This window comes from Salvia hispanica, chromosome 2, assembly GCF_023119035.1.
Source record: "Salvia hispanica cultivar TCC Black 2014 chromosome 2, UniMelb_Shisp_WGS_1.0, whole genome shotgun sequence".
NCBI lineage: Eukaryota > Viridiplantae > Streptophyta > Magnoliopsida > Lamiales > Lamiaceae > Salvia > Salvia hispanica.
Window position 1 is genome coordinate 15,387,326 of NC_062966.1, and position 16,852 is coordinate 15,404,177.

General features: G+C 36.5%; 3 protein-coding genes across 7 annotated transcripts; 1 reads left to right on the forward strand and 2 right to left on the reverse strand.

Moving 5' to 3' along the window:
* The first annotated feature begins 6 nt into the window (after positions 1–6).
* Positions 7–1,678, forward strand: LOC125207620 (65-kDa microtubule-associated protein 8-like). Its single transcript, XM_048107030.1, has 5 exons — positions 7–164; positions 258–345; positions 466–539; positions 954–1,028; positions 1,164–1,678. Exons 1-5 carry the CDS (start codon positions 45–47, stop codon positions 1,485–1,487), a joined length of 681 nt encoding a protein of 226 aa, XP_047962987.1. The 5' UTR covers positions 7–44; the 3' UTR covers positions 1,488–1,678.
* LOC125207621 (chromatin accessibility complex protein 1) lies at positions 1,380–6,455 on the reverse strand. Of its 5 annotated transcripts, none has more exons than XR_007174000.1 (2): positions 6,202–6,455; positions 1,380–1,509 (listed from the first exon to the last, which is right to left on the reverse strand). XR_007174000.1 is itself a non-coding variant. In XM_048107031.1 (2 exons), exon 2 carries the CDS (start codon positions 2,416–2,418, stop codon positions 2,014–2,016), a length of 405 nt encoding a protein of 134 aa, XP_047962988.1. In that variant the 5' UTR covers positions 2,419–2,426; positions 6,202–6,455; the 3' UTR covers positions 1,852–2,013. The 5 variants fall into 5 exon arrangements, 1 of the variants encoding a protein (XP_047962988.1); XR_007174001.1 differs by having other exon boundaries at positions 1,406–1,483; XR_007173999.1 differs by having other exon boundaries at positions 1,414–1,540.
* LOC125207622 lies at positions 2,841–4,133 on the reverse strand. The gene has a single exon (XM_048107033.1). The coding sequence runs from the start codon at positions 3,221–3,223 to the stop codon at positions 2,846–2,848; it is 378 nt and encodes a 125-aa protein (XP_047962990.1). The 5' UTR covers positions 3,224–4,133; the 3' UTR covers positions 2,841–2,845.
* Positions 6,456–16,852: the final 10,397 nt, after the last annotated feature.

Sequence of the window (16,852 nt, forward strand, 5' to 3'; positions counted from 1 at the left end):
TTGTAAAAAAAGGGGAGATTGATCATGCTGATCTCCTCACAAGCATGGATGAACAGATATCAAGAGCTAAAGAAGAAGCTGCTAGCAGGAAGGTGATCATGGAGAAGGTTGAAAAGTGGATATTGGCACGTGACGAGGAGCTATGGTTAGAAGAGTACAGCACGGTTAGTTTCTTCTCTTCCACATTCAAAGAATAAACATTAAATACATTAAGAACCGTAAGCAAGAAAATCTTAGCCATTAATTTCCCGATTCAGGATGAAAATCGCTATTCTGTTAGCAGAGGTGCTCATAAGAACCTTAAAAGAGCTGAGCGAGCCAGAGTGATGGTCAACAAGATACCAGGTCAAGAGTTATCTTACTGATATATGTAACTTAGCATTTTGTGCTAGAATGAAGGATTAAAAATGAGTCTTAAAGAGATCTATAACAATGTGCACTTTGTCTGCTTCATCCTCCTGGCAGCTTTGGTGGACTTGCTGATATCAAAGACTAAGGACTGGGAAGATGAAAGAAAGAAAGTCTTCTTGTATGATGAGGTATACTGTTCTAAATAGCTACTTCAGTGGTTATTCTAGTTCTTGTAAGCATTATGAAAATGCATCTTCTTCGCATGTGATAAGGAAATATAACAAGTAAAAGTTGCCGATATGAAAAGTTGTGGATGATGATGATTATTTATTGGATATCTATGTAGAACTAGTTTTGCACAGAAACTGATGAATTCTAGTGTCAAATTGGTTAGGTTGAGTACTTTTCAGCAGAAAAAACACTCTCGAGATAACTTATACTCACTGGACTTTTTTTTCTCAAAACCACACATTTAATCAGTTCTGTAGGAACTAAACCTTAATTTAGTTCATTGAACCCAAGCTTTTTATAATGTTTCTGAATAAACCATTGTACTAGAAATATGTTGGGCTTCATCATCACAACTAAAATTTGGACTTCAGGTTCCTCTATTGGCAATGCTTGAAGAGTACCATACGTTGAGGAAGGAAAAGGAAGACGAGAAACAAAGACAATGGGTAATATCATCAGAACCTTTTCCATTCACTAGTAACAAATCTACTCCAAAAATTTCTTCAGATTCCATTATATAAACTATGCTGATGGCATTTTTAGAGTATTTTTTTAATATACAAGGGTGATCTTTTATGCAGGAACAGAAGAAGGTACAGAGTAAAGTAGTAGCCGAGCCTGACAGCCCATTTGGAATAAGGCCAGGCACCAGCAGTCGGCGTCTTTCTGATAAAAGCATAAACGGAGGCTTCGGAAGTGCAAGCCTTCTAAACAGAAAATCTTCCCTCGGCTTACAGCCCATGGGACCAAACAGCATCAACTCACCAAGTCAAGGCATATCTTCCATAAACGGAGGAAAGAAAACAAACAGGCAAAGGGCATACAGTCAGAAAAGATTTTCTTACCATCTCAGAGAAGATACAGTTTCAGTTGTCTCATCATTTTCTGGCCCCTTCTCACCCTAGGATATTGGGATCCCATCAAGAACTAATTCAATCGTATAATCAGTTTCCACTGTCTTATAGAAGTAAGAAAAAGAGTCATGTCCAGAAATAAATTAACAGATCATTTCCCAAGATCTAGACCCTACATGTGCACATTTTCTGCAGCATTTTACAAACAAAACAAGTACATACAGTCTTCTTCATGTGCAAAATCATTTCGCAGATCAAATCACATGCCACAAATACTTCATAAAGTATAACTGAAACACATTGAACTGATTCATCACAGATACCTTCACAGCATTCTCACACTATGATATCCGTATAATATAAAGACAGTTGTGTCAACAGTCGTGTGCACAAATAGAAGAAGGGCAATTAGACATGAGAAATTCAAAATTCTAATATAATCACGATTGCGCAGGATTTGTTAATTAAATAATTGAAACAGCGCGAACTGAGTATCACAAAAGCAAAACATCCTCTAGCACGAAGATGAAGTAAAAAAAAATCATCTATTTTACAGTCTCGACGATCAACGGAAATTTCAAGTGGTCTTTTGAAAGAAAGCATCAATTGAACGAGTAGCAAAAGGAACGGGATTCTTATCTGGCCGCGATTTAGCACGATCTCCCGGAGGATTCTGCTCAGCCGGCAGGGGGAGAGAATCGAGCAGAAAATCGGCAGTGGGACGGTGTCGCTTGGTGGCAATCCGAATGTGTTCGAGTGTTATAGTTTTTCTCTTCTTCTCGACGGCGGCGTGGGCGGATTTCTCGGCGAGGAACTGGAGAAAGAGCTGGGAGGATGAGGCGACGAGGAAGAGGGCTTCGGCGTTGACCTTGCTGATATCCTTGTCGAGTTTCATGATGTTCTTGACTCGGCGGGTCGGGATCTCCAGCTTGTGCGGCTCGTCGATGCCGGCGGCGTTTTCTCCTTCTTCTTGCTCTGCCATTGCGCCTTCTGTGACGATGAAAGAGGGATTTCGTCTATTTTATTTATGTTTTATTTTATTTTGGCGCCATCATTTGGCGGGAAATAATTTAGTGGTATTCTCAAATTAGCGTCAGCTTATTAATAAACCCATTTCACATTCTAATTTAATTTCATCATTTTTATTTTTCATCATTGACGCCGTCACACCAGCATAATTTTAAAATATTTCCTTTTTCATTTTTACTCCTGCTATTTGAAATAAGTTTTAAATTTAAAATGTCTAAGAACAAAAAAATGTAGGAGTATATTTTAAAGAGTAAAGGCCAAAATTGGTCCTGAACATATGGAAATTTGATTATTTTGGTCCTAGACTAACTGTTCCGTTAAAAACTAACAGTCAACGAGTTTAATCCCAATTTTGACCAAATTAAACTTTCTCTAATTTTTTACTCTCTAATTAATTCCATAATTATTTTTATAAATTTTCTCCGTATCACCGACGCCATCATCCCAAATCTCATCACCTTCAGATTTATGTGAGCCCTAAATATCTCGTCCACATCCTTGTTGTTCAGCAAATTGATCGCCAATTTCAGCCCCTGAGCCACCAGCGAGGAGAACAGGAAGAAGCTGAACGAAACCACCTCGAACACCAGCCGCTTCTTTGTGATGTCCACGCCGGCATCGCAGCCCGACCGATTCTCGAGGTTGTGCTGCCCCGGCGTCGCCAGAGAGAGCCCGACGAACACAGCGATGGTGAAGAGGGAGTTCACATTCACCGGGCCTTCGAGAGCCGTCACGTGGATGCTCGTGGTGGACGACATCGACCGGGGAGGGGAGTAGGTGATACGCTCGGATTTTGCACTGTTTTAAGGCCCTTATTTGGTCTGTTTTCAATGTCTAAATCGCAATTCATGTCCGTATTTTACTTGTTTTATCTATTATGGTATTTTGACATGTTTTGTGAGAATCGTGCATATTTGAGCTTAAAAAGATTGGAAAAAGTCGAAGATGGAAGTCTGGAGCATTTAAGACGGCTAGCGGCCCGCTGCGTGTGTCGCAGCGACCGCTGGGCCCAGCGACAGCTACGCCTATAGCGGCCCACTCCAGAGAAAGTTGTGCTAAAAATCTGAAGACGCCCAGCGACCGCTCGAGAAGGTCTCGAAGCCACTGGACTAATTTGCAGCGACCGCTACACAAATGGGCAGAAGCTACGGACAACGCACAGCGACCGCTGGCCAAGGTACAGCGGTCCGCTGCGAAAAAGCGGCGCACGAGTTGACCTATTTTCTCTCCAGATTTTACCAAAATTAGCCACCTTTTTCCTTCTACCAATAGGATTCGACCCATTCACTATATATACCCCCTCAAACCTCTTCTTTAGAGACACTCATACTTTACTTTACACGCTTTTTGCCTCACCATTATAGAGCATAATATTCGAGAGTTCTTCGTTGTGCAAGAGGTTGAAGACGGATTCAAGTGAAGATCAAGGCTACAGGATTCTACCTTTGGGTTTTATAGCTTTAGTTCTCATATTTACTTTGTTTCCCTTCAAACTATGTTTTCAGATTATTATATCATGTGTAACTAAATTCATATGATTCTAGGGATGTGTTAGTAACGACTTTGGTTATACAATTCCTTTTTCTATTTAATATCCGTTTTGTTTTTACTTCGTTTCTTCCTTAAAATGTTCCGTAATACTGCATGTTTGAGTGACACATCCGATGCATATTTAATATAACTTGCTACATAATCGTGAGAGGAGGTTGGCGAGTTAGATCCACTTAATAGACACTACAATTAGCTTCTATTAAAACGACACTGTTAATTGAGAGTGAGGACTTTTCAAGGGTCTTAGGAGCTTTTTGTTAGAGTTTGTATACTAGAAATCACCTCTCGAGTGATTGAATATTGTTAAAACTCTTATTTTATTTTCCAAGGAATAAAACAAATTATTTTTTTATGTTTTACATTTAATGTATGTTTATTACATGTTTAAATATATGAGTAACTTAACAAAGTCTAAGTCTTTATTTTAGTAGACCGGTTGTGGGCGACGTTCACTTTAAGGTAACACGGTCAGTTCTGAACAAAGAAAAGAAGTATTTCACAACCTAGATGGGCTTAGACTACCTATCGTGAAAGGTTGCAATGTCAGTCCGATTATTTCTAAGCCTTACTGAAATAAGATGACGTTGGTGTGGTATAACACTGAATTGGATCTAACAAATGAGACATGTCTTTATGCTATCTACTGAAAGACGAGGTCTTGTAAATTATTGTTTCTTAATCAATGTACGTTAGCATTGAGCATACGGTATTGATTATGCACTACTTCGACTTACCATATGGTGCGGGATTTTCGCAACCCAATAAGCTCTGTATATTGGGTAGTGGTGATTAATATCTAGCGGGGCTAGGATTGCTATTATGTTAAATCGTGCGCGAGGTGAGTCTCGTTTGATAACATCCTCAAGAGGAGCTTGAAATAAGGTTTTATTATTCGGAACCTAGCTAGTTGGAGTTTGATTACTTTATGAATAATAAATAAGAATTTCTTGCTGAGTCCACTCTTGGAATTAATAAGATATTAATTAATTAAATCCATAGTAGACAATGATTAATTAATTAATGGATGTTTCCATCTTAAGCGCGGGAAATAAATATCAAGGAATGGAAATCCGAAATACTTATAATTTCGGATTTGGATGGGGAGTGCAATATTACTTCTGTAGTGGTTGTTCGTAATTTTGCAATTAAAAGCTTATATTAAATTGGGGTGCAATTTAATTAGTAAAAAGCTAATTGGAGGAGCTCATATCCAAAACCTTCCAAAGATCCCTAGGGGTGAGCATTCGGGTTTCGGTTCAGTTTTTTGCCAAAACCGAACAAAACCCGAAAAACTGAATTTATGTGAAAATTGAAACCGAACCGAAACCGAATACCCGAAAAACTGAAAACCAAAAAAACAAAATCCGAATTAAAAAACCGAACTAAACCAAAAAAACCGAAATTATAAGAGATTTCAAAAAAACCGAAAAACCAAAATCCGAAAAACCAAAAAACTGAAAAACAAAAAAAAAATACAAAATACAATAAATCAAAAAACATGATAAACATCTATCAACCAACACAAATAAGTATTTAGGCTACAATAACAATGTCAACTAAAATAAAGTTTTACAACTCAACAAATTGTAAACATTCAAGTCTTCAATGCTTCCAGCTTCTAAGCTTCAACAACTAATTTCTTCAATCTTTCAATAACTTCAAAGTTTCAAATTACATTCTTGCTCATATTTCCAAATACGAAGGGAGGAACTTTGGCACAATCCTTTGTCCATAAATAAATCTTGAAAACAAAATAATCTCATAAGTTATTGATAATGAGAAGGAAAATTCATGAATTTCCAAAAAAAAAGACCAGAAGGTAGAGGGGTTCCAAAAATTGAAATATCAAAAAATTTAAATATGGTTTTGGATGGCAGATCTGAATTGATTAGTAGTACAATCATAATTCTCAATTTCACCATATGAATGGCTTCTTGCAGATCTGATTAATATATCAGAAACTCATTTTCAAATATCAAAGTACAGTTGAGAAAATTAAACAAATTCAACAGTTTAATCATTTGTAAATAAATATTAACCTACACATTAATGCATAAATACATGAACTTTGGATTTATTAAAATTTGCACAGAGTTGTGAAGAAATACACAAACTTAAAAAAAAATTCCTAGGGCAATTTCTTAACAAATTAAATAGGAACTGAAGAGGTGAGTGGAGTTTTTACCTTCTCATGGAAGCGGCGTGGATGGCTGGAGGGTGGAGGCGACCGCAAGAGGCGACGAGCGTGACCACGGGCTGCACGGCTGGAGGCGACGGGCTGGAGCACGGCAGGGTGGAGGCGGAGGCGGCGGGATGGGGTAGAGATAGGAGATGGTTGGAGGCCTACTGGCTTGGAGAGAACGAGAATGGATTACAGATTTGGGAGAAATGAGAGAAAAAGAGGTTTGAGAGAAAAAAGAGTGAAGAATGGCAGTTTGGAGAGTGAAAAATCTTTTAGGATTACAGATTTGGGAGTATATATATATATATATAGATAATATTATATTAAAACAAAATTTGGTTTTTCGGTTTTTTGGTTTTTTTTCCTCCGAACCGAAAAACCGAAAAAACAGAACCAAATTGTCAATTTTCGGTTTGGTTCGGTTCGGATATTCGGTTTTCAATTTTATGTGCTCACCCCTATAGATCCCTATCTGGGCCCAATATGTGACTTAATATAAATAGGAGAATAAAGGTGACAGAAAATACACTTAATTTTCTTCAAAAATTTTCGTCCCCATCTCTACATTGGAAAGGGACGATTTTTCACCTCCGTGGAAAAGGTTTTCCGTCTTCTGTATTTAAGTCTTAGTATACTGGTGAGATCAGCCCACCCTGATATCAGTTTACATCCGGGAACCAGACAGAAGATCCGTGATTTAGTACTTGAAGATCTTCACGTGGACAAGGCGCTAGCTATCTTCGATTCTTTGGAGAATCATCAAGGTAAAATAGCTAAACCGTAGAAAAGCATGTTTTAGGTTTTAATTAATTTAAAAAATGATTTATTTGAGTTATGAGCATGATACATGTGATAATTGCGCGAATAGAATTTGTCTAAATAATCGACTAAATAAATCAGGATCATTATGTAATCAATTTATGTATGCTTCCGCTGCCAACCCCTTCACTTTTAGGAGTTACGAATCTAGGATTGACAACCCTAGTATAATCTACGCTTGTACCGCATGGGCATTACTAGTGTGACTCGTTCTATCGAAATATAAATTGTGCTAGGGTATTGTAGGTAGAATTTGTATAACCATAACTGTGAACGCGCATCCCTGGAATTCTCTTATCTCATATATTTTTCCTCTAGTCTTAGTTACAATTAGTTGTTTACTGCTTTCTATTTCTTGTTTCCAAAAGTTTTCGAAAAATCTTTGTTTCTCCAAATAGTAAAAGAAGCTTAGTAGAAGGTTGTCACACCTCAACCCTTATGACGTATGCACTTACTATAAATAAATTCAGAAATTTTAAATAAATAATCCACGCGCCAAGTAAATGAAATGCACATTTTATATAATTTCAAAAACCAATATTTAACAAGTACATGTTTCAAAACATTCTAAACAGTAGTGGGACCCTCTCACCACTCTATATACTGTACATTTATCTACATGCAAAAATGATGAGGAGGAGAAGGTTGCCAAAATGCGTCAGCCGCCGACCCTTATAATAACTGTAACTCACATCAACCCACACATCATTGATATCTTATTCCTGAAAAATGTTAGTGGTTTATATGAATATTACCTTTAATTCCACATCCCAGATATCAATATATTCTTTAACCAATATATAAAACAATAATCAGCAAATATTAAAATTAATTCCATATACGTATGCATATGCCACTCTGTTCAGTATATTATTATTCTGTGACAAATCAAGCCTGGTATCTGCCCGGGATTCCTCTATGACCCGAAGGTCCCTCTGTAATTGGACTCATAGGTCCCTCTATGACCCGAAGGTCTCTCTATATTTTTTTTTTCAGATCCAGGACAAGACCGTCACAAATCCTCTTTAATCACATGATTCATGTACTTTCAAAACCACATCATATTCCACCATCAGTATCAAATAACATATAACCATTTAAGGCTCACATCATCTAACTAAAATATTTACTCCAATTTAACACTTGACAATCAACCACATAAAATATGTAAAATTAAAAGTGTGATTTATACACACCTGGTTAAGATAGATAAACTTATTGAGTTCCCGATTCCAACTCTCGATTTATAACTCTCGATCCAAAATTTTCTCTTTCTGTTTTTCTCTAAACTCCTTTAAACCCTTTTCCTTTTTCTAAATGATAAACTATATACATATTTCTACACAAATATATGTACGTCGGCTATTTTGCCTACTCATACTAACTAAAATGAATTTCATAACTACAAGTGTCATATCTTTGCTAACTATGTGACACGTCAACTACATAAATTATAATATAAGAACCTAGTGCATTATACTAACAAAACTTACATAAACAATTTGCATGTAACTTTCTATTAAAAAAAAATATGTATTTATATATTGTATTTATAAGTACGTATATAATTGTTAGTACTATATGGTACACATGCACGCATATTTAAATAATGACATATCTACACTAATTTAAATATACTATGTATATATATTCATATTTAAAATTTTCATGAATCAAAACTATCTATATATTGGACTATATTGAGTCGATCATAACAATAAATATATTCTCTATAACACACTTCATATCTCTGTAATATAAACGACAATAAAATATGCCATGACAATATGATAATATGCAAAATAATGCACGTTTCGGGTTAGGGATGTCACAAAGATAGCCCACTTTAAGAATTTTGTCCGCAAAATTCATTTCTCTCTAAGTTAACGCAGTCTATGAAATCGTTGACCCGTAAATAGATGTGGATAATTTTTTTTCCTCAGTTTACCAAATCGCTTCTTCAACTCCTTAATTCTGCCAAATAACTTTAACTATCGGAATATCTTTTCTTCACAGTTGTCTGATCTAACGAATCACTATATCGACTGGTTCTTCTATATAACTCTCTTTTGTACATCAAAATTTTTCAAAACATGCGAAGGATCAGATCGATAAAGCCGAATCCTACTGACATAGAAAATATTAGGAATCTGTGTCAACTCTGGAGGTAATGTTAACCTATACGCCAATGGTCCAACTCTTTCAACAATATCTCACGGTTCAATATAATGAGGATTCAACTTACCTTTCTGAGGTGAAACTCACAAAAGACTTTCTCAAGACTGAGATAGTAAATCGCGGATCTCTGTCAATATATAAGATACTAGAATACCATATAAGCGTTCCTGCAGATAATGATGCCAAATCTTCAAAGCAAAATAATGTCGCTAATAACAGATTTTGAACAGAATAAGAAACTTCATGTACTTGCGATTGTTACGACGCATAAGCAATAAACTTTCCATTAAGTCAAAACATAACCAATTCCATATTTCAGCGCATCACTATAAATAACATAATATCTTGTACCTGCGGAGATAACCAAAATGGGTGACATATTCAACCGATGCTTCCACTCATTAGAACTCTTTTGATATGCTTCACTCCATATAAAAGAAGAATTATGTCGTACTAACTTCATTATCAATTGAATAATAATCAAGAAACATTTCCAGTTGAAAACCAGTTCAATGTTTTGTAGATCCACTTCTATTCCAAAACCTGACACCACGTGTCCCAACATTACCATATGTTCTAGCAAAAATTCACCTTTACTCAACTTAGCAAGAGTTGTTCATCTCGCCGAACTTGAAATACTGACGTTCTAGTAATGGTTGAGAGACTCTTGAAACTGATCAAACAAGTCTTCAATTCTCGATAATGAATATTTATTTTTCACTGTCACTTGATTCGATATTCAATAGTGTATATAAAGTCGCAATGTGCAGTCTTTCATCTTCAAATATGATATTGGTGCACTCCAAGATGAAACACTGTGTCACATAAATCTCCTACCAGAAAACTCTTGTAATTGATTCTTAAATTCTTGAAACTCTAATGAAGACGGTTGATAAGTAGAAATAAAAATAAATGCAGTGCTCAATAGAGAAATATGTCTCCTGATAAGGTGAAAATCCAGATAAATCCGCACTTCCAATAAATCAAAAAGACGATCTCGATAATATAAGAAAACCATGAACAATATATTGATTACCATAAAATATCACTCGATCCCGTCTCGATGATTATATTGACATTTCTTTTACTTGACAAGCTACCTTGGTTCAATGAAATGAAAACCAATCAATGCCCATAATAATATCAAAACTTGTGTATGAATAAGAGAATCAATATCCGCTGGCAGCTCAACTGAATTAACTCGCAACACCTTCTCTAAAAAACCGTATATATTGAAATAATGTCAGCTTGTAATCAACAAACATAGTTCCTTGATTAAAGACATAACATTCTCTGCTTCTTATCACAATACACTTCTTTGCATATATTTAGCATTGAGTTCTCTAGAAAAATCGTCTGAACTGAATACCAGAAGCTGTATCATAGCTTGTGGGACTGTTTCCCAACAAGAGTAAGTATTGCTTCAAATAAGAGATACCCTATAATCAAAACCTTCTTCCGACATACAACTCAACTGATTGAACACAGGTTCTATCACTTTTAACTATATCTCAGCCTCAGTTAGATTAGTCCCATAAAATCAACAACTTCAACTTTTTCGAGCTCTTTAAATTTTCTACCTCTTTACCTCATCATTGGTCCATGTACTCTTTGTTCTAAAAGCCTGGTATTTTACTGGAAATCTCCATATAATGCAGCATGTATATGAGATGTTTCTACAATTAATTAATGATGCAGGGCGACTGACCCTTCTCTCCTCAGTGACACATGTTCATGATAATTCAAATGCAAATGAAACTTATGACCAAAATGTATCATACGATATGCACGAATGCTATGTCCCAGCGGGATTCTATCCCCGCTCTGATACCACCTAAACTGTCACACCTCAACTCTTATGACGTATGCACTTACTATAAATAAATTTAGAAATTTTAAATAAATAATCCACGCGCCAAGTAAATGAAATGCACATTTTATATAATTTCAAAAACCAATATTTAACAAGTACATGTTTCAAAACATTCTAAACAGTAGTGGGACCCTCTCACCACTCTATATACTGTACATTTATCTACATGCAAAAACGATGAGGAGAGAAGGTTGCCAAAATGCGTCAGCCGCCGACCCTTATAATAAATGTAACTCACATCAACCCACACATCATTGATATCTTATTCCTGAAAAATGTTAGTGGTTTATATGAACCACAACTCAGTCTATATAAATATTACCTTTAATTCCACATCCCAGATATCAATATATTCTTTAACCAATATATAAAACAATAATCAGCAAATATTAAAATTAATTCCATATACGTATGCATATGCCACTCTGTTCAGTATATTATTATTCTGTGACAAATCAAGCCTGGTATCTGCCCGGGATTCCTCTATAACCCGAAGGTCCCTCTGTAATTGGACTCATAGGTCCCTCTCGTATTTGACCCGAAGGTCCCTCGTAATTGGACTCATAGGTCCCTCTATGACCCGAAGGTCTCTCTATATTTTTTTTTTCAGATCCAGGGCAAGACCGTCACAAATCCTCTTTAATCACATGATTCATGTACTTTCAAAACCACATCATATTCCACCATCAATATCAAATAACATATAACCATTTAAGGCTCACATCATATAACTAAAATATTTACTCCAATTTAACACTTGACAATCAACCACATAAAATATGTAAAATTAAAAGTGTGATTTATACACACCTAGTTAAGATAGATAAACTTATTGAGTTCCTGATTCCAACTCTTGATTTATAACTCTCGATCCAAAATTTTCTCTTTACTTTTGTTTTTCTCTAAACTCCTTTAAACCCTTTTCCTTTTTCTAAATGATAAACTATATACATATTTGTACACAAATATATGTACGCCGGCTATTTTGCCTACTCATACTAACTAAAATGAATTTCATAACTACAAGTGTCATATCTTTGCTAACTATGTGACACGTCAACTACATAAATTATAATATAAGAACCTAGTGCATTATACTAACAAAACTTACATAAACAATTTGCATGTAACTTTCTATTCAAAAAAACATGTATTTATATATTATATTTATAAGTACGTATATAATTGTTAGTACTATATGGTACACATGCACACATATTTAAATAATGGCATATCTACACTAATTTAATTATACTATGTATACATATTCATATTTAAAATTCTCATGAATCAAAACTATCTATATATTCGACTATATTGAGTCGATCATAACAATAAATATATTCTCTATAACACACTTCATATCTCTGTAATATAACCGACAATAAAATATGTCATGACAATATGATAATATGCAAAATAATGCACGTTTCGGGTTAGGGATGTCACAAAGGTAGCCAGTCGGTGATATTATTCCCCGTGTTCGACAACCCGGTACTGACCTTTAGCTATACTAGATCTACCCTGTATGCTTGCGGGTATTTTTAGTGCTAATAAAAAGTGCATTAAGTTTTTAGTGTCGTTGCCGGGGACTAACATCACTTTGTAATTGATATCTTCCAACGGATTATTTTGCTACTTTGGATTTTACTGCTTTTTTTATTTTTATTTTTATTTTTATTTTCTCTTTAGTTTAATGGATCTCTTCCCAGGAATGGAGAATCCATACTCTGATGAGCAGTTGGGCGGATACTACGAGGAGTACTACAGCCCCGACCAAGGGGGATCATATTATGACCAGACTGTTTTAATTTCTCATATGAAGCACAAGATCCTTTTATGAATGATAATTTTGAAATTTGTGCAGCTATGGAGGAGCAAACCTCCTCCAAATGGGATGAAATACTGGAAGTGTGCATCATCGAGATTTAGGAAAACATGAAAGTGACAAACCAACGGTTGCTAAATCTGGAAAGGAACACGAGTCTGTTGGAGCAAGATCTAGCGATCCTAGCCGTGCAGGTGGGAGAGATGGAACTCAAAATGGGAGCATTGGCCATGGCAATAGGAAGCATGCATATGCCAGAGATGCTTCCGAGTTTACCAGAGATCAATCCTAAGGGAAACTGCCATGATGTGCAGCTCCGGAGTGGGACTACATATCAACCTCTAGAAGCATCGAACCTAGGAAGGAGGAGAAAGGAGAAAGAAAATGGGCCAACCAACCGAAGGCCGGCCGCTGATCAGCTGTAACACCCCCTACCCGGTTAGCTGCTAACCGAATAGATGATGTCACAATTCCAGTACCATAAATTTTACAAATTCAAAATCCATTTCTAGCGGCATTATAAAACAGTTTTCAAAATTATATACAATCAAAACTTATAAACATTATAAGGGAAGCTGTTGCATATATTCCAAGTTACAAACATGTGCATCTAACAAAATTAGACGCATACGCCGTAATTCATAATCAATAATTATACTCTCCGCCCAAACAATTTGCATTACATCATTTTATGATTATCTTGTTTATTCCTAATATAAATCGAGCAACATCTCCCCAACACATGCCCAAAAGCCAACAATGTGCACAAATATCAATCATGGAATTTGGATAATACATCAATAGTGATCAATATCCACACAATTACCAATAATTTACACAGTTATCAGTGATTCACATAAAGCATTCAATAATTCCACATGAAATCCACACATCACATCACACCATACCGCATTACACCAATATCACATATCATAGTTCATCCATGGTCCTATCAATGTGCTCGGTTTAACTACTTGGATGCACAGACAATTCATCAATTCAAATCAGCATCGACCGAAAATTTGTAATCAAGTTTATCACAACACATACATCACAACATTAAGCTCTCATCCACGTGCTTGGCGACACCATGGGTACACTGACAATTATATGCCCCCGCGTGAGGCCCGAACGAAATCGTATAATATTTCCACCGCTTGTGGACCGATCGAATAAGCTGCAACATAGCGTACTCAAACATGTACAACCTGGCCTTATAGCTCATGGGGCAATTCATCATCATATATCATCATGTACCGCCTGGCCGTATAGCCCCATGAGTGAGTATAGTGCACCTATATACATATACCGCCTGGCCTTATAGCTCATGGGCAATTCATCATCATATATCATCATGAACCACCTGGCCGTATAGCCCCATGAGTGAGTATAGTGCACCTATATACATATACCGCCTGACCTTATAGCCCATGGGGCAATTCATCATCATATATCATCATGAACCACCTGGCCGTATAGCCCCATGAGTGAATATGGTGCACAAAACATATCATTGCCACCGCGCGTGGCCCGATCGAATTAATCTCATCATATGACATGCCAATTTTTCCCAACGATATCAACTAAGCACGGGAAATCACATTAGTCATCATGCTCACTCGTCAATCCATCTTATTCCCAAATCATTCGTTAATTCATCTCATTACCATATTTCATCCATTATTTGCATATTCTATATGTCATGTCTAACTGTGACAACAAATCACATATGCATAAATAATCGTATAGAATTATAAATATACATTTAACACATGGTAGCATATAACACCACACAAGAAAATTAACACATGGTAGCCCCATGAGTGAATATGGTAGCCCCATGAGTGAATATGGTAGCCACACAAGAAAATTATAAATATACATTTAACACATGGTAGCCCCATGAGTGAATATGGTGCACAAAACATATCATTGCCACCGCGCGTGGCCCGATCGAATTAATCTCATCATATGACATGCCAATTTTTCCCAACGATATCAACTAAGCACGGGAAATCACATAAGTCATCATGCTCACTCGTCAATCCATCTTATTCCCAAATCATTCGTTAATTCATCTCATTACCATATTTCATCCATTATTTGCATATTCTATATGTCATGTCTAACTGTGACAACATGGTAGCATATAACAAATCACATATGCATAAATAATCGTATAGAATTATAAATATACATTTAACACATGGTAGCATATAACACCACACAAGAAAATTAAGCTCTTAAATACTGAGTGCACTACATGATAGGCTTATGAGTACCTGCCTTTTACCACCTTAACTCTCCGGTCACTCCATATTCTTCTCCCATTTTATTATCGTCTTCTCAATTTGTTTATTAAACACGTAAATCTCTTAATGATTTCATGACCTCACATTTATCCTACAAGCTTTACCAATAATCTAGTTCTCCATATTTCTTTTACTCTCAATCCCATTTGATAAGGCTAATTTCATGCATCGGTAATGTGCAAAAAATGTTATATATTGCTGGGTCTAACACGTTTCCTAAGCCAGGTGTGTGAAGAAAATCGCTAGATCAAGGAAGTAATGAAGGAGATGGTCTAGCGAGAGAAAAGGACGAAATGAGCAGGATTTACAAGGAAAAAAATTGGCGTGACGGGGGAGTCTACAGCTGAGGGCAACAAAGTCATTATCAATACCTCGCTGGACCCACTAAAGCGCCTATAAATAGAGAGGAACATGCAGCGTAATGGATATAGTTTTCACTCTTCTTAGCTCATACATTTTACACACACACTTGGGAAATATTCTGGGGGATAATCGTGATAGGGGGGATACTTTCTAAAGATCTCGAGTTTGGTAACACCGTCCCAGTGAGGGCGAAGATACATTTGTTTTAATTTCAGCTGTTTTTGCTAGTTTCCACCGTCGAACTTCACTTTTGGGAGTCGACTTTGATGTTGATGATGTTTAACTGCTTATCGCTCATGGATCTGAGTTTAGCTGTTTAATTTCAAGTTACTTTTGCTTAGATCTCTCTACTGTTAGCGTAATTCTTAAATTGCTATGTCGATCTCTGCTTATTTCGTTATTGAGGTGTTTGATGTGGAATTGGGTGACAGATCTGTGGTTGATTGAGTGTTCGGAGCTTAAATTTGTAAATCTGACGTGATGGAGAATTTCTTCTGTTTGGAGTCCGTGTCGGACGCTTGGATCCGGAGTGGATTTAGCGTCTGAAGTTGATTTTGGCGTGTGAAAGAAACAGTAGTGGATAGATTGTTTAATTTCCTTTGTTTTCTATTTCCCTTCGTCTAGGTATGCAGATCTGTAAGTTCTTCGTTATTTATGCATAGATTTGATTCCAAGTTAGTAGCCCTGTTTTTTATTTGCTTATGTGTTTTCTCAAGAAGTTTTATGCGAATTTGGTTGTAGAAGACGATGTCACTGTCAGTTAGTACTAGAGTTAGTTATTCTGCCACTTTCCAGTCGTACTCTGCTTTTTCTTAGATGTGGTCCCATCGTAGAATTATTTCCTAGGTCTAGCTGTTAGGTTAAGTTTCTTTCTAATATTCCCAAGTCAAGTTAATTTTAATTTTTCCTCAACCCAAGAAAATGCGTGGCAGCAGCCAACACCAAAAATACTCCCAAATCCTTGATTACGATTCTTACGCATCCTTCTCTGTGGGATCGATCCCTACTTCCCTATACTAGGTTTAGTAAAGTGGTTGAGGGTTTTTGAAGCGGGGAAGTACTTGTGTGTCCGACGACCGGGATTCCGCACAACCTACGAGTTTCTAGACCAAGTGATCTAGTGGACTTGCTGGATCTGGGGAACCTGCCTTATTTGAATATCGCAACACTGCACACACACCACACTTGTACTGTCACATCCACACGTAGCTTCAAGTGGCGCCGTTGCCGGGGAATGGATGGCGTTTGCTGTTATTAAGGATTTGTTGTAAATATTCTAAT